Source organism: Panthera leo, chromosome B4, assembly GCF_018350215.1.
Source record: "Panthera leo isolate Ple1 chromosome B4, P.leo_Ple1_pat1.1, whole genome shotgun sequence".
In the NCBI taxonomy this organism is placed as follows: domain Eukaryota; kingdom Metazoa; phylum Chordata; class Mammalia; order Carnivora; family Felidae; genus Panthera; species Panthera leo.
In genome coordinates, this window is record NC_056685.1 from 11309710 (window position 1) to 11333337 (window position 23628).

At 45.9% G+C, this 23628-nt stretch overlaps 1 protein-coding gene across 8 annotated transcripts in view; it reads left to right on the forward strand.

Annotated features, from left to right (window-relative positions):
* Positions 1 to 23628, forward strand: part of CAMK1D (calcium/calmodulin dependent protein kinase ID) — a 501235-nt gene that overhangs the window by 218497 nt on the left and 259110 nt on the right. For 4 of the 8 annotated variants that reach the window (XM_042944888.1, XM_042944889.1, XM_042944891.1 and 1 more), the window contains exon 2: positions 14688 to 14819. In XM_042944888.1, the coding sequence (XP_042800822.1) occupies positions 14688 to 14819 (132 nt within the window). Of the gene's footprint in view, positions 1 to 14288; positions 14525 to 14687; positions 14820 to 23628 lie in introns of those variants that run through there. The other 4 variants (XM_042944884.1, XM_042944887.1, XM_042944886.1 and 1 more) reach the window with 3 other exon arrangements.

Genomic DNA, 23628 nt, shown 5'->3' on the forward strand with positions numbered 1-23628 from the left:
GGGAAGGTAATTTTCAAGTTGCAAATGTAGAAAGCATCTGTAGCATAAGCATGAGTATGTTTGCCATAAATGGATTTCTTACATGGCCAAGCCATATCCCTTTGTCGGGGAGGACACTTCTCTGTTTCTGTTCAAACTGATGTAAAAGAACACAGTTGCCTATGACATGTTTGATCAGACCAAGAATACCATATTTTAGTCAGCTCTGTTCCTTTCCCTCTTTTGTTCAAAACCTCATGCCTTGTTACTGCCTGCGGCACTGACACTCTTCCCTCTGATCTCTGCAATGTCCATAATGTGTCTCCAGCTACCTGTCCCGTGACAGCACTCCATCCAGCCTTCACACTTGAGTTTGAGTCCTCGTCTTTGAGATTTGGACGAGTTGTTGAACCTTGATGAGGTCAGTTTCCTCATCTGTAAAATAGAGATGAATACTATTAATATAGACTTGTATTTGTATTGGATTCTTATTGCTGCTGTAACAAATTGCCACAGATTTTGGTGGACTAAGACTTCACAGTTTTGTCTTCCCGTTCCAGTCTGAAGTCCTCCAGTGGGCCTTAGAGGCAAAATCAAGATGTTGGCAGGACTCTGTCCCTTCTAGGGCATCTAAGGAGAACCCATTCTTAGCTTTTTTGAAGCTTCTAGAAGTTGCTGGCATGCCTTAGCTCTCGTCCCCTTCTGCGACAACATCTCTCTGACCACTGTTTCCAGCACACCATCTCGTCCGATTCTGTCCTCCTGCCCGCCTCTTGTAAGGACCCTTGCCATTACACTGAGCCACCAGGGTTATCCAGCACAACAGCCCCATTTTGAGACCCTTAATCTAATCACAGCTGCAAAGTCCCTTTTGCCACATAAGCTAACATTCACAGACCCCAGGGATCAGGGTGTGGATAGCCCTAGGGGGCCATTATTCCAGGTGCTGTGAGCATCAGTGGTGCGTTTTGTAGTTTTACACACACATACATAAAGTTTGTTTTTTCGCGATGTGCTCTGCACACATACACAAAACATTTCTCTCTTCCCACAATGCCCCCGTGTGTTTAGCATCTGCCCTGTTGAGGGCCTGGCTCTGGGCTATGTTCTGCTTCTGTTCTGTCAACCTGCCTTTCTTGCCTTCCTTTCTTCTCCCCTCATGTTTTTACCTGTTGGAACATACTCGTCCTTCAGGGCCCATGTCAGCTTCCCCCTTCCCTACAAGTGAGTTCCCTGATGTTATGTATCAGTGATCTCTATGAAGAAAAGTCCCTTGACCCACCTCCCCCTTTTTCTTGTGAAAAAGCTATTGAATATCTTCATTGGTGAAGGTATCTGGGCTAATTGGGAACCAGGTACATGAGGCCGATTCGTACCAGGTGTTTTTCCCTATTTAGATATCCAGACATCACAAAGGGTTAAAACTTCACTGTCTAATGGGGTTGTTACTGACATTTCATAGTAGGTGTAGCTAGATGGACCTAGTTAGAGGCTTTCATTAGCTGGATAGTCATTTTGCATAGATGATTATCGATTGTTCTCACCGTCGCTTTCGAAAATTTTCTCTAGTTCATTAAATAACTCTTTACATTTTTTTTAATGTTTCATTTATTTTTGAGAGAGAGAGAGAGAGAGAGAGAGAGAGAGAGAGAGAGAGAGAGAACAAGCAGGGGAAGGGCAGAGGGAGAGGGAGACACAGAATCTGAAGCAGGCTTCAGGCTCTGAGCTGTTCAGCACAGAGCCCGACGTGGGGCTCAAATTCACCAACCTCAAGTTCATGACCTGAGCCAAAGTCAGATGCTTAACCAACTGAGCCACCCAGGCACCCCCATTAAGTAACTTTTAATGGAAAAACAGTGCATGTACATAGTAAAATAGATAATAACTAACTCTCCTCATTCTTAGGCCTCTTGCTGGAGGCAACGGTGTAACTTGTTTCTTGTCTCTTTCCAGAGATTGTGTGTGTGTGTGTGTCTGTGTGTGTGTCTGTCTTTGTGTGTGTGTTATGCAAATGGGAACACAGTGGGCACTTTGTACCTCCTTTTTTTCACCTAACGGTATATCTTGGGGATAATTCTTTATCAGCACACATAAATTTACTTAATTATTTTAAATGGCTGTGTAGTACTCCAGTGTATTTTTAGATTCTAATTTACTTAACCAGTCCTCTATTATAGATAGATATTTTGAATATTTCCAATGTTTTGGTATTTCAAGCTTTTTTTTTTTAATAAGATTTTATTTTTAAGTAATCTCTACCAAACGTGGGGCTTGAACTCATGACCCTGAGATCAAATGTCACATGCTCCACTGACTGAACCAGTCAGGTACTCCTCAAGCTTTTGATTTTTTTTTTAATCAGGTTATTGATAGACTTTTTAATTAAAAAAATTATTTTTAATTTATTTTTGACAGAGAGACAGAGTGTGAGCAGGGATGGGGCAGAGAGAGATGGAAACAGAATCTGAAGCAGGCTCCAGGCTCTGAGGTGTCAGCACAGAGCCCGATGTAGGGCTTGAACTCATGAACCGCGAGATCATGACCTGAGCCGAAGTCAGCCGCTTAACCGACTAAGCCACCCAGGGGCCCTGATAGACTTTTTTTTTTTTTTCTTACATAGATATAGCCAAAAGTCCTTTTAATGTAGTAATTACTATACCAATAAGGACTCTTTTTTAATGCGGGATCTTGAAAAACTAATTAGAAAGGATATCGATATGTGAGTTTGGCTGGCATGGAACTTAAAAGACTGTTCCTTTGGGGCACTTGGGTGACTCAGTCGGTGGAGTATCTGATTCGGCTCAAGTCATGAGCTCATGGTTTGTGAGTTCGAGACCCAGGTCGGGCTCTGTGCTGACAGCTCAGAGCCTGGAGCCTGCTTCAGATTCTGTGTCTCCCTCTCTCTCTGCCCTTCCCCCCTACTCGTGCTCACGCGCTCTCTTTGTCTCTCTCTCAAAAATGAACATTTAAAAAAATTTAAAAAAAGGCTTTCCCTCAAGTTACCTGTGGATCCATCTGCCCTTAACCAGAATTAAAGTAAACATAAAAAAGGACTTAAAATCAGAGCTTTCCAGAGGGCCCCAGGGAGTAGGAATGGCCACGTGATGGTGGGCCAGCTGGGGTTATCATAAGCAGCCACCCCAGCTTCACTGTTAAGGTTTTGCCCACCATCTGATGATGTTGTCCACTGGCCCCTATAAAAGCTATGTGTCTGCTGTTAGGAGGACATGGGATCTTTGTAGCAGTCACAGGAGAAGGAGGACTTGAGTGTCCTCTAGTTTTGGTTTCCTTACCGTAAGGGATGGGAGTGAGGACGAGGACCACCCTGAAGAGCCACTTCGGCACGGAGATGCTTTGTCCCACAGGAGACCTCTGCAGACCACGACGCGATGCACCGCCTGTGAGACTGCACAGTTAACAAAGAGAGGTGGACAATACGCTGGGAGCGCCACTTTCCTCCAAGTCATTACCTTGTCGAGGAGCAAGAATTCCTGTCCCCTCAAAGGTCCTTCTCGCTGGACTAAGAATCAAATTGACCTGAGACAAACGAACAAGGGAAAATAAAAATTCTTTGCACCAAGAAAATGCAATGTTAATAGGCAAACATACAGGGAATCCACATACACCTGGGAATTGCAAAGACAGGGAAAATGAGGTGTCTGTGTCTCTCTGAGCTAAGGACAAGGGGGCAGGGGTCTGGACCTCAGAGGAAAAGAATGCACTTCTCTGGGCGACAAGAGGAGATGTTTGCTAATCCGTTGTTTGCCCTGCCATACAGATGGGTCACTCAGATAAAATTTGTCTCTGTTAATAATCCTTATTCTGGGAAACGCCTCCAGTTTAGATTTTGCCGTGTGGTTAAGGGAGGGACAGAAGTTTCTCTTGAGCCTGCAAGGTGTCAAGTGCTTTAGCTCAAAATAATCCACATGCCAAAGGGGCACATTTTGGGAGGGGGCGGGGGCTGTCCAAAACCCCTTCAACCTTTATCATCCAAGTGAAACATACCCTTGCCCCAAGTGCATATACGGCCCACACGGACACTTTCTGTGTCTTTCAGTGTTAGTAGTTTTTTGGCTGTGGCTATAGGAGGCTTTGTAATTCCAGAAGAACTGAATCTTTTGTCCTGTCCCCGCCTCCCCAAAGCAGGCTTCCTTTAATGCTCCCTGTTGGTGAGCTAAGAAAAAATGACTGGCGTCGTCAGGCTCCACATCCACCTTTCACAAGCGTCTGGAAAAGGGCAGAGATAAAATGTGAGACCCTGTCAGAGAGGTAAAGGCGAAAAAGTTGTGTTCTTGAAGGAAGCAGGCAGCATGCATTCATTTGGAATGTATTTGTCTTCTGCATTGGGATCCGTGAAGCAATTAGCATGAAGATTTAGCTCCGCCGAAAGACCTCAAGGAACCAGAGCGGTGACACGCAGTGACTGTGCTGGCATTTTGATGCCTTCCCCTGTGACGAGCATTGTCACAACGCGAACTGCGCCCGTGGTTTTAGATGCAGGGATGTAGTCAGAATGAGAATTGATCTGGGCAAAAATCACGCCAGTGGTATGAATATTTAAGAACGTTTCGTCACGGTTCTCAAAGCTATTAGGGGAATTTGCTAGTCATTGTGGGATTTACCAAGTGGAAGAGGAAAATGGGATTTTTTTTTTGAGTGAAAAAGAAGGGCTATTTTTAGCAGGAGTCTCCCTATTTGTATGCATAACTTAACTAAGGTTAAGGATATGCCTCTAATTTGAACTGGTTGGTGAGACACAGGTACCAATTCATAAGGGCCTAGTTTTTTAAGAAGTAGAATTTTGATACGTTTAGTTTAAGCATTCACATAAACATATGGTTTTCTTTTTTTTTTAATGTTTACTTTTGAGACAGACAGAGTGCAAGTGGGGGAGGGGCAGAGAGAGAGGGAGGCACAGAATCCGAAGCAGGCTCCGGGCTCTGTGCTGACAGCACAGAGCCCCACGCAGGGCTTGAACTCATGCACCGTGAGATCATGACCCAGGCAGAAGTTGGACACTCAAGGGACTGAGCTCCCCAGGTGCCCCAAACATCTGGCTTTCTACGTAATTGCTAAGTAGAGGTTTTAGAAGACACACTTTATTATTATTATTTTATTTTTTTATCTTAGAGAGAGAGAGAGAGAGCGTGAGTGGTGAGGGGGGCCAGGGGGGGAAAGAGAATCCTAAGCAGGCTCCACACTCAGTGTGAAGGCTGACTCGGGGCTCAATCCCTAGGATCATGACCTGAGCAGATACCAAGAATCAGGTGCTCAACTGACTGAGCCACCCAGGAGCTTAGAAGGCACACTTTAATGAGCAGACATCCTATCTAAGTGGGATACCAATTTTCATACGCATACGTGTTCTTGAAGCCTGTGTGTGAAAACAAAATGTGTTTTTGCTTTGTTTGCTTGTCAGCGGACCGAATCAGCACTACAAAATGTCATCAGTGGTGTGTGAATTAGTGGAGATTGTAGATCAGAGATCAAACTGGAAAGAGTTTCTGCCACTTCTGAAATTGTCTAATTTCTGCCTGGAGAGTTGCTCACACCATCTGACTCCCACTACTGTTTTTATCTGTTTGGGTTCTCTGGGGTCAGTAAGATTATCGTGAGAGTTAGCAGACAGGTTTTCTTACTTTAAGAGTTGATTCTGGTCTGGAACAATAGGTCTAAAAGACATCTGTCTATTTCTTTGATGCTCTGAAGCCAAGGGTCACCACCATCATTTTTCACTGTGTGGTTTCTTTTCCATTTTTTCCTCCCTTCAGCCTTTAATATTGTCCTGGCCTAACACTGGGGGAAATAGTATGCTTAGTGGAAAAGAACATTTTAATTTATGGCCCGAGGCCTGGGGGTAACGTCTGTCTGCCCAGTCACAGGGCACAGGAATGGTAATGGGCTAGCGGCAACGGTGTTAATACAGTTAATAATACAGTCAATCTGATTTGTATGTTGAATGACTAAAAAGAACAAGAAGGCAATGATCCAATAATAGCTGACTCTAAGCGAATAGGGCAGATCGTTTCAGTGCCATCTGATTATTTCTTGGTCTAATTTGGGATGGATATAATTTTACTGAGCGATTGGTTTAGTGAGCTATCGTGAACCAGAACGACAGCTCTGGAATTCCTGATTCTTGTGGAAAATCAGAGGCATGTGTCATTTAATATTTAAAAATTCTTCAACATTTTTGTTTATTATTTTTGAGAGACAGAGATAGACAGAGCTCGAGTGGGGGAGGGGCAGAGAGAGAGGGAGACACAGAATCCGAAGCAGGCTCCAGGCTCCAAGCCGTCAGCACAGAGCCTGATGTGGGGCTCGAACTCACGGACCGTGAGATCGTGACCTGAGTCGAAGTCGGATACTTAACCAACTGAGCCACCCAGGCGCCCCAGGGGCATTTGTCTTTTTAAGGTATCACCAGTTCAGTTGGATGGACGTTGGTAGAACATCTATAGTGTGCAAGTTGCTGTAGGTTGTTGGAGGCTAAATGTCTGTTTTGTGATTAAATTGCTGTTGTATGAGAAAATAATTTGTTTTTAAAATATATGCACTTAAAGCAGTCAGCACATGCACTACCCTTTCTAAATACTCTCTGATATTTGTTCTTAACAACTTCATGGTAAAGATCACTAGAAATTGGGAAAGCAGGTGGTGCCTGGGTGGCTCAGTTGTTTTAGTGTCCAGCTTGGGCTCAGGTCATGATCCTGCAGTTCATGAGTTCAAACCCCGGGTCGGGCTTTGTGCTGATGGCTCAGAGCCTGGAGCCTGCTTGGGATTCTGCGTCTCTCTCTCTCTCTCTCTGCCCCTCCCCCGCTTGTGCTCTGTCTGTCTCTCTCTCTCTCTCTTTCAAAAATAAATAAACATTTTTTTAAAATTTGGAAAGCAGAATTCATCGAATCTTGTTTTTGCTTTTATGGTTAATAACTGGTAGTGAGTAGGTGGGTTAGCCAGCGTAGCTCTGGGCATGGCTGAGCTCTGAGTTCTGGTCCCCCTCATCTGTGCCCTGCCCCTGCCCCCCCTCAGTGGATGCCTGAAATTGCAGATAGCACTGAACACTACATATAGTATGTTTTTTCTTATACATGCATGCTTACAATGAAGTGTAATTAATAACGTAGGCATGGTAAGAGATTGGTTAACAGTAACAATCAAATAGAGCAATTTTAACAATATGCCGTAATAAGAGTTGCATGGGTATAGTTTCTCTGAAAATGTCTTTTTGTGCTGTACTCATCCTTCTTGTGAGGACGTGAGATGATTAAACGCCTATCTGATGAGATGAAGCGAGGTGAACACTGTGACAGAGCATGAGGCTACATATTGGCAGGAGGGGACTCATGTGCTTCCAGTACTTGACTGACTGTGGGTAAATGAAACTGCGGAGCTGAAACCAGGGATGAGACGGTATATAGCAGCAGATCTGGAGGTAAGGTATGGCTTCCCGAGTGGCTCTAGGAATTTCTTTTTAACAACAGGCAGGTAGTTCACAAAACCATTAAATGCTGCATTTTCAGGCCACTCGGGAATGAAGGAATTCCCAGAGCCCAGGGGAGGGGCGGGGAGGGCTTTATAGCAGACACAGTCTAAGTCCTGGATGGCCCACCCTTACCACGGTGGAGTTCCTTCTCACAGCTGACTAGGTAAAGCAAAAAGAAACGGCCCTTTTCAAAGCCATCATTTATGAAGTTAAAAGCAAAAGTAGTTGTTTAGGATTCTTTAGTCAATATAGAAAATGTGACATTTCCTCAAGTCTTGGAAATTCAGCTCGCAAAACATTGTTTACTTCCTCCTGGGTGCCTGGCTTGCAATCAGAGCGAGCTGCCTCCAGGTGATGAGATTTGATTTTCTTTGAAATGTAGAAGAAAAAGGGGAAGGTTTCAACTTTTGTAATTTGTACAGCTTATCTTCAGGAGCTGAAAATATTTAGCGTTTCAAGAATAATTTTTTGTTTGACCTTTTCAGTAATTGGTCACAGAGATTTAATTTAGATGGAGACTTGGTATGTTTTTCAAAAATGGAATGTTAGCGTTCTTTAAAAATCAAATAAGTATGTTGTGACATCTTGAAAAATGCAGTTTTTAAAACACTGGGATTTTTATTTCTCCCATGAACATGCATTTTCTAAAGTCCTTTCAAACATCTAAAAAATCTGCCCTCTACGCTTTCCTCCCAAATTTGACTTATTTAACCAGGATGAAGGTTTATGGGGAGAAATATCATCTCACGATGTCACTGATTTTATATTTTAAACAGGACAGAGAGTGATCTTGGGATTCTGCAACTGTAGAATATTACTGAAGCACTCTGGCACACAAGTGCGCACTTTTTTTAGTATTAATTTATTCTCAAGTTATTTAGCCTACAGTGTAGTCTTGGCTTCAGGAGTAGAACCCAGTGGTTCATCCCTTACATATGACACCCAGGGCTCATCCCAACAAGTGCCCTCCTCAATGCCCCTCGCCCACTTAGCCCATCCCCCCACCCGCCTCCCCTCCAGCAACCCTCAGTTTGTTCTCTGGGTTTAAGAGTCTCTCATGGTTTGCCTGCCTCTCTGTTTTTATCTTACTTTTCCTTCCCTTCCCCTGTGTTCATCTGTTGTGTTTTTTAAATTCCACATATGAGAGTGAAATCATATGATATCTTGTCTGTCTCTGACTGACTTATGTCACTTAGCATAATACCCTCCAGTTCCATCCACATTGTTGCATATGACGAGATTTCATTCTTTTTCATTACCGAGTAATACTCCATTGTGTGTGTGTGTGCGTGTGCATGTGTGTGTGTGTGTGTGTGTGTGTGTGTGTGTGTACCACATCTTCTTAATCCATTCATCAGTCGTTGGGCATTTGGGCTCTTTCCATAATTTGGCTTATTGTTGATAGTGCTGCTTTATATAAACATTGGGGCTTTAAAATGTATCGGGGAAGTCTCAAAGAATTTTTATGCTTTGAGAGAAAGCTTTGAGGTTCTTTCTGCATAGACTTGCATACAAATGTGGAGGAATGCGTTATGAAGGAGGAAAGGGACTGTATTATTTCCCTCAACACGGAGAGGAAGGTCAGTAGAGTGTATCATTTATCTTGGGTGTCTATGGCACAGGGGAAATGTAGAAAGCTAGATGGGGACACAGACTAGAGGCTCAGATCATCCAAACTGATCATCCAGTTTGGTGCTGGTATTGCTAGGGATGGAGACACAGGAAAGCGTGGCTTAGGACACCTGCTGTCACGTGGGAAAGTACATAAAGGCCCCAGTGGAATGTGTAAGTGGGATAATGCAGGTGTAAGCCAAATGTACAAGTCTCAGAATGTGGGCCTTCGGGTGGGGAGGCAACTGAGAAAGCCTACCAAGAGAGGGAAATATACGAGCTGGGTCCTTTAAAACATACGTGGAATTTCGCCAAGCAGAAAGAAAAAGGAATGATGTCCGAGGAAGTGGAGAAGTGGGCAGGACTTGAAGCAAGGTCAGTGGTCTGAAAGGGCATGGGAGTGTTTGGGAAGCTGCCAGTTGACTGATGTGGTGTGGGAGTAGGGGTGATGTGTGTATAGTGGGGTGTGTTTGTGTTGGCGAAGGTGGCTCTAGAGTAGATGAGCCCGCAAAGCTGGGGTCAAGTTGAGAAGAACTTTGAGCGCCATTGATAACTTGCAGAGGAGGTGAAACTTTACCTTCTAGACACAAAACCTCAGAGTTTTAGGGCAGCAACATAATCTTTGCTTTAGAAAAGTAATGCCAGTAGCAGGTTGGAGAAAGCAGCTGGGGGCAGAGGGGCCAGGAGAGGGTCCTGGAAGTAGTCCAGAGTGAAATAACCCGAACTGGAACCCGGGCAGTGGTGCAGGGATAGAAGAACAGACAGGGATCTTGAACGAGAGATGGACGAGAGAAACAGGTTTCTTGGCTGCATTGTTGAAATGCAGACATTCATTTGTATCTCATTGGTAGAAATGAGAGACAGCACCCAGGAAGAAGTTTTGGGATGAAGATACTGTTCTGTAATTTTGGTGACGCTGCTCTCGAGAGGCTGGTTGGGAGGTTGAGCTAGAAAGCTCTGGTAGGCAGCTGGAAAGATGAGATTTGCACATGAGTGAGATTAAAATTTAGATAAAGGTTAGGGGGCCATGTGGAGACAGGTGGTGGAAACTGGAAATAACAGATTTTCCAGGGGGAAGGGATGGAGTAGGATGAAGGGAGATTGGAGATGCAGCCTGGGGGTGCACTAACCTTTGATAGGAGGAGGAAGAGGAAGAGGAGGAGGAGGGAAGAACTGTGTTGTAGAACCCAGAAGCGAATTTTAGGAAGGAGGCCACACAGGAAACTGCTAGGATGAACAGCAAGAAGAAGCATTGGACTGAGCTATTGGGAGACCCCTCCCTCCTCAGGGGGCCCAGACCACCTGATCCCAGGCAGGCGGTGGGGGTTGGGGGTTGGGGAGGCAGACTGCAGAGAGCATGGGGTCCTGGGTGCCAGGCAGGAGCAGGCCACCGCACAGACTGCCATTTCAAGATGCAGGTGTGCTCAGTCTGGCTGGAAGTCTCTACTGTTCAGTTAAAAAAAAAATTTGCTTTGAATGTTTATTTATTTTTGAGAGAGAGAGGAAGACAGAGTATGAGTGGGGGGGAGGGGCAGAGAGAGAAGGAGACACAGAATCTGAAGCAGGCTCCAGGCTCCCAGCCATCAGCACAGAGTTGGACGCTGGGCTTGAACTCGTCGACCACGAGATCATGACCTGAGCCGAAGTCGGAAGCTCAACCGACTGAGCCACCCAGGGGCCCCAACCAGCGTTCAGTTTTAAATGTGCTGCGCTTGTATTTCACAGCTGATGGAGTACAGCCTCCTCTGACCTCCCTGTATTTTTAAAACTCTGTAACTCTCTGTCCCTGCTTGTGTTCCTAGGAATTTATTTCATCGGGTTGCCTGAAGCCTTTATGGACTCAGATCATTTTTCTTGCTGACTTCCTTCCTGCCACGGGCCCCCTCCCAGCCTGCCTCCCTTTTCTCTCCTCGCCCCCCCCCCCAACCCCCACCCTAGCCCAGACACACACATTACTTTGTTATGTAATTACATTGCAAGTGCCCAGACTCTTCATTCATGTGTTTCTGCTTCTGGTGTTTTTAATTAGCTTTCCTGCAAGGGGGTAAGTGTCTTCAAGTGATTTCTATTTATTGCAAGAACAGTAACAATGTATGCTAATCATATATCCCCTAGGAAGACCGGAGAGCTTTGTCTGTGGAAGGAGGTAAATGCGCATTGTTGGGCTAAATGAGGAAGTGAGGTGGGGATTTGCACGCTCAGGGAAGCATGGCAGCTCATGCTGAGGCAGGGTGACCCTCCGTGGCTGTCATCCTCCCTGCCTGAGAGGCAGGCTCCTTCTGCCAGCAGCACACAATGGCCCGGCAGAGTGTATGGAAAAGCACCTCAGAGGGGTACAGGTAACTAACTCCCTGTACACTTTTTGGGATGCTGTAAGAATTGGATTAGTTGGCCAAAGCGCTTTGTGTCACATGGTACCCAACACCCGTAGTTACTCATTTCTTTCTCCTTGAGGAGGTAATGAGAGAAAAGATTTATCATGTTTTTTCAGTGCATCCATCCCCAGGTATGCCATTGAGTAGAACTGGGCAGACTTTTTATTTTTTCTTGCGGTGAAACATAACATGAAATGTATCACATTAGCCATTTTTAAGTGTGAAGTTCGGTGGCATTAAGACAATTCACACTGTTATGTAACCATCACCACCATCCATCTCCAGACATCTTTTGTCTTCCCAAATGGAAACTTTGTCCCCATTAAACACTGACTCCCCATTCTCTGCTTCCCCAAATCTGGCAACTGCCGTTCCACTTTCTGGGTATGAATTTGACTAGCCTAGGTACTTTGTGTAAGTGGAATCATATGATACTTGTCCTTTAGATTCTGGCCTATTTCGTTTAGTATAATGTCTTCAAAGCTCATCCATGTTGTAGCAGGTGTCAGAATTCCATTCTTTTTTTGTGGCTGAATAATAGTCCACTGCACGGACAGATCACATTTTGTTTATCCATTCATCCACTGATGCATATCTGGGTCATTTCCACCCTTCGGCTGTTGTGAATAATGTGGCAATGAACATGGGTGTACAAATATCTGAGTCCCTGCTATTGATTCTTTTGGTAGCATGCCCAGAAATGGGATTGCAGACTGCATTTCAGCCTGAGAGAATAGGACTGTAACCTTGGCTTTGTGATTCTACTTGTTAACTGTTGATGGAGATGTCTGGAGTCTTGGGGGCATCCTTGGCCATCAGGGGCCTGCCTTGTCCCCTTTCACAGGTGACTTGTGGTCAAGCCCCAGCTGCTTAGCCTGTGAAGCCCCTTACATATCTATGTCCCACTGCCCTGCCCTCACTCAGGGTCACAGATAGTCCATCCCTCCTGAAGTCAGGGACGAAGGCAGAGAGCCCTCGATCCAGGAGTGCTAGTGCCTCACCTTGACCTCAGTGTCTTGCAGTAGCCCACCAGTACTGGCTCTGATGGAGGACCTAGTCCCCTCCCTCTTCTATCATGGCCCCAGGGGTCAATTCACACAGAAACCTCACTTCCCACTCTGTTTTCCAGGGAGAGAACTGTCCGTGGAATAAGGAGGTGCTTACTCTTCTGAGCGCTTGATAGCTACCCATGCCGAATCCCTCCTCTGTGTTGGGCATAGTCTGTTACTCTTGGTGCAGATTCTGAAGAGGAGAGAGTGTGGTGGGTGCAGAGTGGGGCAGGGGGCAGCGGGGAAGTCTAACAGGTCTGGCAGTGGTCACTGCTGCTAAAGGGCTTCTCTGCCTTGTGGAAAATGGACCTGGTAAGTTCAACAAACTCAGGAGAGGAACCACTGTGGTGTCATCAGCATCAGGGACCTAAGTGGCAAATAGGGAAACTGAAAACAAATGCATGGACTCCCCAGTAGAAAGTCACCCATTTTGCCAGACTCCTCGTCTTCCCTCACTGATTCTTCTTATCTCTAACATCGTCCTTGTTCCACCTCCTGGAGGATAGCAGAAGGGACCATATACATGATTGTGCATGGTTCCTTCCACCTGAGAACCCTTGTTGTGCGGTGAATCCGTGTCAGTCTGTCCCCGAGACAGAGGTGAAGAGAAGAGACAGCCGGGTTCGGGGGATCCCCTAAAGTTGCCAAGAATTGGTTTCCGTAGGCGGAATCCGTTGGCAGTGACCAAGCGCCGCTGGGAACGTCTGATTCCATTAATCACTCTGTGATCAATCTGTTGTGGGTTTTTTGTGTTTCTATTTCATAGTCGTAGTTCTAGTTGATTCTGGAAGGTTTCTGTCAATGCGAGGCATGTGGTGCTGTGAGGGAAAATCCTACTCGATGTGTGGATTTGGGCAGAAGATCTTGGTTCTGACATTTTTCCTTTGGTTCTTTGGTAGAACCCCCAACCTCTCCCTCTTGGGTTTATATAATTCTATAGATATATATTTATCTCAAGTTTATGTTCCAGAAGGAACACTGTCTGAAGACTCACAATTTACTGTGCTAAGTAGAGTGAATTCTTCTCCCCAGAAGGGACTTTAAAACTATATATTTGTATTTCCTTTGGTCTGTGGATGGATGTGTGTCCCTGTCAGATGGGTAAGCAGAGGGAAAGTCTGAAATTCTTGCTTAAGCCTCTCTTTGATGTTGACTGAAGAACAGACCCTCAGGCTCTGGTATTGGGTTGATATTGGTCCTTCTAGTGGTTTCTTTTGATGTAGGAGCGTTTGTCTCTAATTATAACTGTGTAGAAGCCATGTGTAGTGTCCCTCTGAAGGAAAAAGAGTTGTTCCTTGACAAGTCTAGAGACAGAGAGTGACTCAGTGGACAATGGTTTCTCCATGGCCCGTGTGCACAGGGCCCAAGTTACTGAGGCCTCGAGTGGGTAATGGATGAACCTATTCCTGTTTGAGCCCTTAGGGAAGTTCTGCCCCCCAGCCCGAGTATGGTACCTAGGGTGGGTGACATGGTGGCCACTGAGGTGCTGGCTCTGAGGCTCGATGACCACAGAGCCTCCTCGGAGAAATGAGCTCTCCAACCCCGAATGTCCTTTGCTGCTCTGCCTTTGCAGAGTTCAGTTTACATTTTCAGGCAGAAAAGTCTCCCCCCCCCTCGGGGCATCGTGTGTGCTTTTGTTTGTTTGTTTAAAAAAAAATAAGCCGCTTATTGAAAACTTGTGTGTTTTTGCCAATTAATTAACCCCATGTCAATACCATGCGTTGCACCAGCTCATGCTTCAATTATATCCTTACCTGTCTCTAAGAATTAATTAATGTTTGCAGCGTGCTCTGAAATTTTCTTGGGATGGAAGGACCTGTGAGGAAGCTAGAAATTTTGGCACTACTTTGTCATTTACTTGGGTGTGGGGGCTGGCAAGGGGATGGGCATGCTCTTTCTCCACAGGAGCCATTCCGGGAGCATCCCTGTTCACTCAAAGGCCACTGCTGCAGTGTTCTGTGGGGTGGCAGGTGGCACCGGGCGGTGGCCAAACCCACGTGGACATCCACATGTCCCACTGCACGAAGGTACTTGTTTGCATCAAGAAGTCCAGTAGGGAGCTATGCTCGCTAAAAAAAGTAACAGTAATGCGGACGATTGTTGTTATTATTCCTTAGACCTTGGTAGTGGGATTGAGGAGCCACAACTCCTGTGTCTAAGCCGCTTCCTTTTCTCCCTCTTTGTTCACAGCGGGGCGTTTTCTGAAGTGGTCTTAGCCGAAGAGAAGGCGAGTGGCAGGCTCTTTGCGGTGAAGTGCATCCCGAAGAAGGCGCTGAAAGGCAAGGAAAGCAGCATAGAGAACGAGATAGCAGTTCTGAGAAAGTAAGTAACCCGGGTGGGGGCACTGCCTCCTTCTCCAGCCACCTTTGGATTGTTGGGTCCCAATCCAGGGGAAGGATATGCAGCCAGGAGCTAGTTGCTCAGCGGCGGTCAAAGAGGGTGATCCGAGCGCTGGAGGGGGTGGGCTGTGTTAACGATGACTGATGTTCTTATGTTGCATTCAGAGCATTTTGCATATGCAGTAAAATCCTGATTTGCGAGTATAATTTGTTCCAGAAATATGCTTGCAACCCAAAGCCCTTGTACACCAAAGTGAATTTCAAGAACCATTGGCTCAGTCGTGATCATGTGACGTTCAGCGTCACATACGACTCGTATTGCAAGACATTGCTCGTTTATCAAGTTACAATTTATTAGAAATGTTTGCTCGTCTTGCGGAACGCTCACAGAACAAGCTACTCACAATCCAAGGCATTTCAATTAAATACTATATATATTATGTATATATAATATATAATCTCACAGCTTTTGTGGCAGTCATTGGAGCTACTCTTTCCAAAGAACAGCAGTCAGGTGGACTTGGTTTTGAACACACCCTAGCTGGGCGACCGTGGGCTGGTCCCTGAACTCTGAGCCCTTCTCCATGAACTGGAGTTAATGATCTGTCCCTCACAGGGGTCCTCGGGAGTAGGTGAGATGGTGCCTAACAAGTGTTTATAGAGTGCTTTCAACAGCACCTGCTATGTTGTGAGTGCTTAGCACAGGGTAGCCACCTGCTGCTCGTATTGTTATCATTTCTTTCCTTTTACAAGAAGGAGATGGAGCTCAGAGTAGAGTCACTTGTCCCACACCTTGTGGCTCCTCTGTGGCAGAGCCTGGAGAGCCAACTCCATTCACCAGGGTTATTCCACGCTCTTTAATGGGTCTTCTGCTTCCTGCCACACACACACAGTGCATGGCCCCCAGCCCATCCCACAGAGTGCACTGCTCAAGTGCTTCACCTCTTCATTGGGTTTTATTTTTGCTCCCATGTGTAATAGAACCAAAATCTTGCCTCTAGCATAGTAGCACATACAAAGCCAAGACGCTGTGGCTGGATCCACCCAGATGCCTGTGTCTTTTGCTGCCCAGCCAGCTGCCCACATCACTGTGATCATGCTGCTGCCCCGAGTCTCACAGGTTTGGGGGAACAAACCCTTATATGGTACCTGCTTTTGCACGTTTGGAGTGTATCTGAGCATTACGCTATGAAGTTTTTAAGAGCTTCTATTAATGAAGGATGTTAGAAATATCCTTGAAATTTTTGGGGTTTGGAATCCACACACAGCAAGAATCCATGTACAGATAAGCAAAGCGGAATGGGAACACGCCTTATAGGGCGTCAAAACAATATCTTACATACTCACATTCTTCCTGTGTAACCCACCTCTCCCACTTGTCTCCCTGGGACCAGTAGTGTCTGTTGAATGATGCTGTGTTGCCATCAGTGTGAACCCAGGGCCACCAAAGTGGTCAGGATGGTCTGTCCTGTTCCGCAGCATGTGTGACATGTGTTCCAGAACAAATAGGTCTCAACAGCTTTTCAGTGTAAGGGTTTTTGCGTATTTGTTTGGTTGTTTGGTTGGTTTCCAGGTTCTCTGGATTGTCTATTAGGGACCCAAAGAGTTTCAGATAGTCCTGTGGAGGATTGCATGAAACGATTCTATGGAAGAGAATTTGGGAAAACAAATTACTCTCAGTACATTAGCATCGAGCAGGAAAGCACTATGTTAATGAAACATTTATTTAAATTGCTTATCTTCCAGTATGAAATCAGCACTTGGGGGAGAGGGTATTTGCAGCCACGTCGCGAATATATGACATGTTAGGTAGAATTCTGGGTGGGCCCAGAGCCTTCCAGAGCCTCCACCGGGGGCCCAGGGGCTGCCACTGCTGAATTGAGAATGGCACCTTTATTTTCAGGTAACTCCCTCATAGGCTTAGAAGCCACACAACCAGGGAAGTCAGTTTTTATTCTCAGGGTTATTCTGCATCTACACGGGCAAGGGACCCACAGATATAGACATCACGAGCCAGTCTTGGTTTACACCACAATCATTCTACTTTAATTAATGTCTCAACCCTGAGCCTGAGTCAGTAATCACTTCTAGGGAGAGGGCATTGAGAAGCAGGGAGAGCAGGGACTTGGAGGGATTCGTTTCGATCGTTTCTCACTCCCAGCTGTTGGAGGGCCTTGAAGTGTGATTCTTCTTTGAAGAACAAAGAACAGAGAAATGATTCCTCAAGGGATAAGAAGGTTCCGTATCTCCTGTACTGATGTAGTTTTGGTCTTCCGCAGATGATTTGCAAGTGAAATAAGAGGCAGTTCCATATCAGAAGCAGCCAGACTGAAAGTATGCGAGCGGTCAGGAAAATAGTTCTGGAGCCGTTAGAATGTGATCGTTGAAACATGCACACATTTAACCAATATTTATTAAAGTCCTACGCACCAGGTGGCACTGCTAGGCACCGAGGTTGAAGAGATAAGAGATAGTTTCTGCCTTCCTTGTGTTACTGAGTAAGTGTGATCATGTTGTAGATACCGTGAGAGAAGACTGGCCAGAGGCTTAAGGCTAGGGCTGTCTGGTGCTTCCTTCGGGGTGGGGTGTGAGCAGACGTTTCCTGGAGGAGGTGGGTTCACACAATGAGTATATTTTGGGGTGGTGCAGAGAGGCAGGGGGATATTCTGACCAGGAGGAGCCACCCCATCAGACGGGAGGCAGGCTAGTGTGCTGGGAACGGCACGTAGCTCATCTGACCAGGGCAGAGGGTTCAAGGTGAGGCATGGGGACATGGGGTTGGAGAGGTTGGACTGTAGGGGATCATATTCCCTGCTTTGGACTTGGAACATCATTCTATAGTCGATGGAATAGCCACTGAAGGGTTTTAATGCAAGAACAACGTGATCAGGATTGTTTCATTAAGATTATTGTGGTGGAACATTGGATAGATTGGACGCGGGGGGGGCCTCAGTGCACCGGGGCAGTGTCGTCAGAGGAGTCTGGGAAGCAACACATTGAAACAGGAGCTGTGAGCCAGGATGCAAGAGACAGAGATGCGGGTGTGCACAGAATGGAATCTCCAGGACATAGGGATTTGGAAGACGTGGAGAGAGGGTTGAGAGGAGATAGGGTTGTAGGATAACTACCACGTTTCTGATTGGATAGCTGGGGTGGATAGCAGCTCCTTAACTGAGATCAGAAATGCAAGCAGGTTGCCTGGGTAGCTTATTGAGTTAAGCATCGGACTTCAGCTCGGATCATGATCTCACGGCTGGTGGGTTTGAGTCCCATGTCAGGCTCTGTGCTGACAGCTGGGAACCTGGAGCCTGCTTCGGATTCTGTGTTTCCCTCTCTCTCTGCCCCTCCCCTGCTTGCACTCTGTCTCTCTTTCAAAAACAAACATTAAAAAAATTTTTTTTTAAAAAGAAAGAAATGCAAGCACTGGAGGGCAGGTGGTGAGTTCTGATTTAGACTCACTGAGTTTGAGGGTCTTGGGATGGCCAGTTGACCAGCCAGTCTGGAACATGGTTGTGATCTGGGCTTGGTGGATGTTAAAGTTTTCTGAAATGACGTAGCACAAAAAATCTTTTGGTACTTTCTACAGCTATATCACTGTAGATGGGGACCCAAGGAGACCTACTTTATGCCTGCTTCTGCTCTGTACCCTAGTCATTTGTGTGTTTCTGTGCCATTTTTGATCTAAGCAGGCCCATCTGAGAGATGGCTTGTGCTCTTATGGGCTGTGCGCTTATGCAGGGTGAGAGATTTATGTATTTCATTGAATCAAAGTAATGTAGCTAATTTATCCTTAAGGATGTCTTTATACTTGCTCTGAAAGTGGTTCTAAAATGAATTTTCTACTTGATAAATAGATATTAAAACAGGCTCAAAAGGAATAAAAAATGACTAACATCACAGTAGACAGTTGCTGTGTAGCAGAGAACTCCTGGTCTCATCTGGCATTTAAGAAGCAGGGTCTATATGATCCTGCATGAGTTTCTCCAGCAGAATGGTTGGTTTTATAGTCTCAGGAATGGAGTGTTTTATGCCTTATGGAATATCACGTTCTTAATGTTCCATCCCCTGATTGGATTATAGAGCTTATAGTTTTTATGGTGTTATTTACTTCGAGGGCAGACATTACCCAAATCGAATTTCAAGAACCCCCTGTGCATTTTTGGAGAGGCAGAAAGGCATATATAGGAGTGTGCATTTAAATGCAAGATGAGGAGAGAAGGAGAAACATGAAGCTGGAAAATGGAGACAAGAGAAGCCAAACAAATGTATCTAGAAGATCCCTAATAGGTGGGGGAACCGAGGCTCAGCCTGGTTTAGAGGCACCGTGTGAATGAGGCGTGGCACCAGAGTTCACCGTGCTGTTCCCAAGGATACTCTGCAGCTGCAGAGATTGTCTTGCTGAGGGGAGGGATCTGGGGAGGACCCGCTTTGAAATTGGATATTCTCCATCTGGGTGCATTGGAGAATCCTAGCTGAGCGTCTCCATTGTTTTCTCCCTAAATCAGTGATCTTCTACCCTGGGTGCAGGTTAAAATCACCTGGGATGCTTTTCCGAACATCCTGATGCCCAGGCCCCATCCTAGACCGAGTGTGTTGGAGGTTATGGTGGGGTACCTCCCCTGCTCCCACCTCATGATTCAAACACACCAACTTCTCTGTGTTGAGAAGAGCTGTTTAGGGTCCTTGCCTCCTAGTCTCCCCGCCCAGGGGATGGGAACGCCCTTCTGTGTTCAGGAGTGTGGAAAGATGTGCACGCACAAACCTGCCAGACAGTTTCCTTGAGGCGAGAGGTTTCACTTTAGGACGGCACTCAACTGTGGTCCCTTTCAAAGAGCCGGGTTTCATTGTAAGCCAGGGGAATTGACATGAGCCTGCCATCCTATTAGTGGGGAGCCCAGCTATTGGCCACTGGCTGGGTGCAAGAGGCGAGCCTGGCTCTTTAAGGGTGGCAGAAGGAAGAGGGACAGTTAGTGGCCGTTCCTGGCCTGAAGAGGCTGGCGTAGGAGTTGGTCAGGTCAGCACAACTCAGCACCAGGTATGTATGGGAAGGGGATGGGGGCTGCTAAAGGTGGCAGATGCCAAAACCTAGGAGCCCCTGTGGCCAAGGTCAGGGTGGATTGCCGGAAGCATGGCGGGGCTGGGCCTTCTGGAGAGAGAGTGAGTCAACACTTAACCGGCCACAGCAGGGCTCCAGAGGCTTGGATGCTCCTTGCCGTAGCTTGATTCTCTGGTTTTCTTAGACCAGACCCATTTCTCTCGGTGCAGACTAACTTGAAGGGAGGCGGCTTGAACACCAAAAGGTGAGGACAGCTGGTTTTGTATTAAGTAATAGCCTTCAGAGAAAGGCTTCCCCATAGATTAACTCATTTAAATCTGGCTGGCTTCTGTTCCTGTGGCTTTGTTCTCATGGCCGGCTGGCCCTGTTCACTGTATAAATCACTGCCAAGTGCCAGTTTATTGTGTGTGTTAGGGAAACATACGCTTCAATAGAAATTCATTGATTCAGGGTGAACAAAACCACTTTTCCAATGACTGAAAATGGCTAAGCTGGTAAAGCTTGAGTTTCTTGGGCACCAACACAGCTTTTTAAGGGTCTATCTGACCTGTCTAGAAGGTGGTATTCTAACACAGGGAGACCTTTCTTTGGGAAGGTAGTTTTGGAATTAAGGACACTGGCAGGAAGTATGAAAAGTCATGGCAAAAGGCCATGTGATAACAAATAGGGGGGTTTATCGTTTTTGATTCTAGAACCCTGACTACCCTAGAAAACCCTTACTGAAAGTTCCTGAATTTTGGAAAAAAAAAAAAAAAAAGTCATTCCCTTAAAACAGAGGTTGAGGGATGCGGGTCCCTTATCTGGTCATTGTGTGATTAAGGTCTCAATCTTGCCGAGCTTGGAGCACGCATGTGTGGGTGTGTCTGTCCAGTGACCCCAGGCCTCCTGGAATGTGGACACAGCCCATCCCGGACCTGTTGAAACCCGACTCTGGGGAAGCATCGAATGACAAGGAAGAGCTGACACTCTTCCCTATGGCCCTACCGGAGACCCGACCTCGATCTTGCCTGATTTGGTGTGCTTCCTCCCTTTTTTTCCTCTATACCTACGCTTCTCTAGTTCTGGGGGCCCTGTGGGTCTGACTCCTGAGTTAGGAGTCTTTCCCTGCCGGGTAGACAGTCCGCTCAGCTTTGTGTGGACCGCCGTTTGTACCCACAGTTGATACCCACTGTTTATTTCGTCTTCACGTTTTGTGTGTACGTGAGAAATAAAAAATGGTCTGATGCCAACACAGTTTTACAGCCAGAGAGGCTACATTCGATGCTTTCTAGTGGCTTCACATGGTACCCTGTCCACATAATCCAAGAACATTTTTTATTTGATTTCTGATCCAGAATCAGCAGGTTTTTTTAATTATTGTCAATTATATTTATTATCATCAGTGTATTTTATTTTATTATCAATTCCTTGGGCATTGCTTGCAGACCTCCAAGAATGCAAGGAAAATAGAATTGGTGGTATCCCTTACTGCAAAACAGGGATGCTCAGACTGGCCTGAGCGGGCATGTTGGTTCATCCATGCAGTGACCATGAACCTCTGGGACCTCTCCAGCCTACGGTTTCTGCTTCCCAAATACTGCCTTAAGTGTGGCTTTCCTGGACTGGCCAGTCTCCCTTCCAGCAGTCCCTGCTCCCACAGCACTAGAAATAAGAGAAAAAAGAGTTTATTTTATTTTATTTTTTAATTTTTAAAATTGTTTATTTATTTTTGAAAGAAAGAGAGAGAGGGAGACACAGAACCCGAAGCAGGCTCCAGGCTCTGAGCTGTCAGCACAGAGCCCGATGCGGAACTCGAACTCATAAACCGCGAGATCATGATCTGAGCTGAATTTGGACGCCCAACCGACTCAGCCACCCAGGCTCTCTGTGAAATAAGAGTTTAAATGCATGTCTGATGTTGATTCCACAAAGCCACCTGCATGATGGACTCCAAACTCACTTGTGAACAGGCGTCCCACTTTGTGATCTTTCCGTCTAGTGTGCACCTCCCTGCCCCCCCCCCCACACCCCGTGTTGTAGTTTAGATCTCCCCAAAAGGAACAGATGATTCCTGAACAGACGATTCAAGCCTCTGCCTCTCCCCACCTCTCCTACCTGCGTCAGCGGGCCATGCCTCAGATGAGATGCCCTTCCTTGAAGATCCTCCCATGATTGTCCTTGCCTGGGTAGCCCTGACCTCTGAGACCCCATGGCACAACGTTTACCTCTGTCCCTCCTGCTTCTGCCTGTGATGTCTGCTTTCTGAACCCAGCCCTGAACTGAAGAGGTGATGGTGAGGGTGGAGGCCAGGGTTAGGTGGGGGACTCCAGGGATAAGAAGGAGTTTAGAAGCATGAACTTGGGTACTGAGTAAGGGAAGAGGGACCAGGGTAAGGAAGGAATCTGTTCTGATTTACAGCCCTCTCTGGCCTTGTGACCCAGAGGATGGCAGGTGTATCAGCCCATGCGGGCATTCTAGAAGAGGAGGGGAACGTGATTCTCCTATGGCCACGGAGCACACTTAAATCCAGTCTGGCTGTTGTACCCACCTTTTCTACTGTGTATGTGACAATGCAGGTATTTAGAGCTGTTGAAGAAACAACATGTTTCATCACACGTTTAGAGGCAGTGTCCCTTATTTGCAGGCTTGTTTCCATCCTATCTAGAGTGCTACCTCCCTGCTCCCTGCCACCTAACCCCGTGGCTGGGGAGTGAGCCTCGTGTGGGCTGGTTGCTGGTCAAAGTTCCTCTAACAATAGATCTTGGCAAATGCTTTCCTCCTTCTTCTGTGAACTTGCTTAGCTCACGATTTATACAGATTTCACTTAAATGATTCCGACAGAAGTGTGTATATATTTTGTAACCTAATGCTTTAAAAAAAGCCAGAATAGCTTGTATTAGAGGATCACACAGTAGGAAAAATGAAGTTCAGAAGTCCCGAGATAGACTAAGATGGCAAATCCAGACAAATAAATAAATATACATCAAAGGTCTACTGTTGTTTTTTTTTTTTTTTTTTCTGTTAAACTTTGATGTTGTGACAGTTCTGTTCTCTGCATGGTTTGGACATTATTTATATGGTCAGAAAAATTATTTTAGTGAGGTTTTATTTATGATTGATCATTTAAACTATGTGTCATTTGGAGAATCAATTTTACATAATTGAAGTCCAAGGTTATCATTGAGGTGGTTTAAACAGTCACTATTTTATTTCATTTTAGTTTTTTTTAATGTTTATTTATTTTTGAGAGAGAGAGAGAGAGAAAGAGAGAGAGAGAGAGAGAAAGAAAGGTGGAGACGGAGAATCCTAAGCAGGCTCTGTGCTGTCAGCACAGAGCCCCACACAGGGCTCGAACCCACAGGCTGTGAGATGACCTGAGCCAAAATCAAGAGTTGGATCCTCAACAGACTGAGCCACCCACGTGCCCCTAAACAGGCACTATTTTAAAGCTGTGTGACGGACCATCTTTTCTCAAAGTCAGCTTAAAATTGAGGCCAGAGTCTTAGGCGACTGTCTGAAGTTTTCAAGAAGTATGTAACAAAAGAAATCATTTCTAAAATAGTAGTTGCATGGAATTTGATAAATGGGGTTCAGTATCCAATTTTTAGCCATTTGCATTTTAAAAATATTTTTAAAATAGTGTTGACTGTATGTTTTAGACATGTGGTAGGTATCACTGGGGACTCCAAACACACGCAAGGGTATTTGTGAACAAGTACTGTGTTGTGATAGATCTGGTGTCAGAGCTGATGTGCTG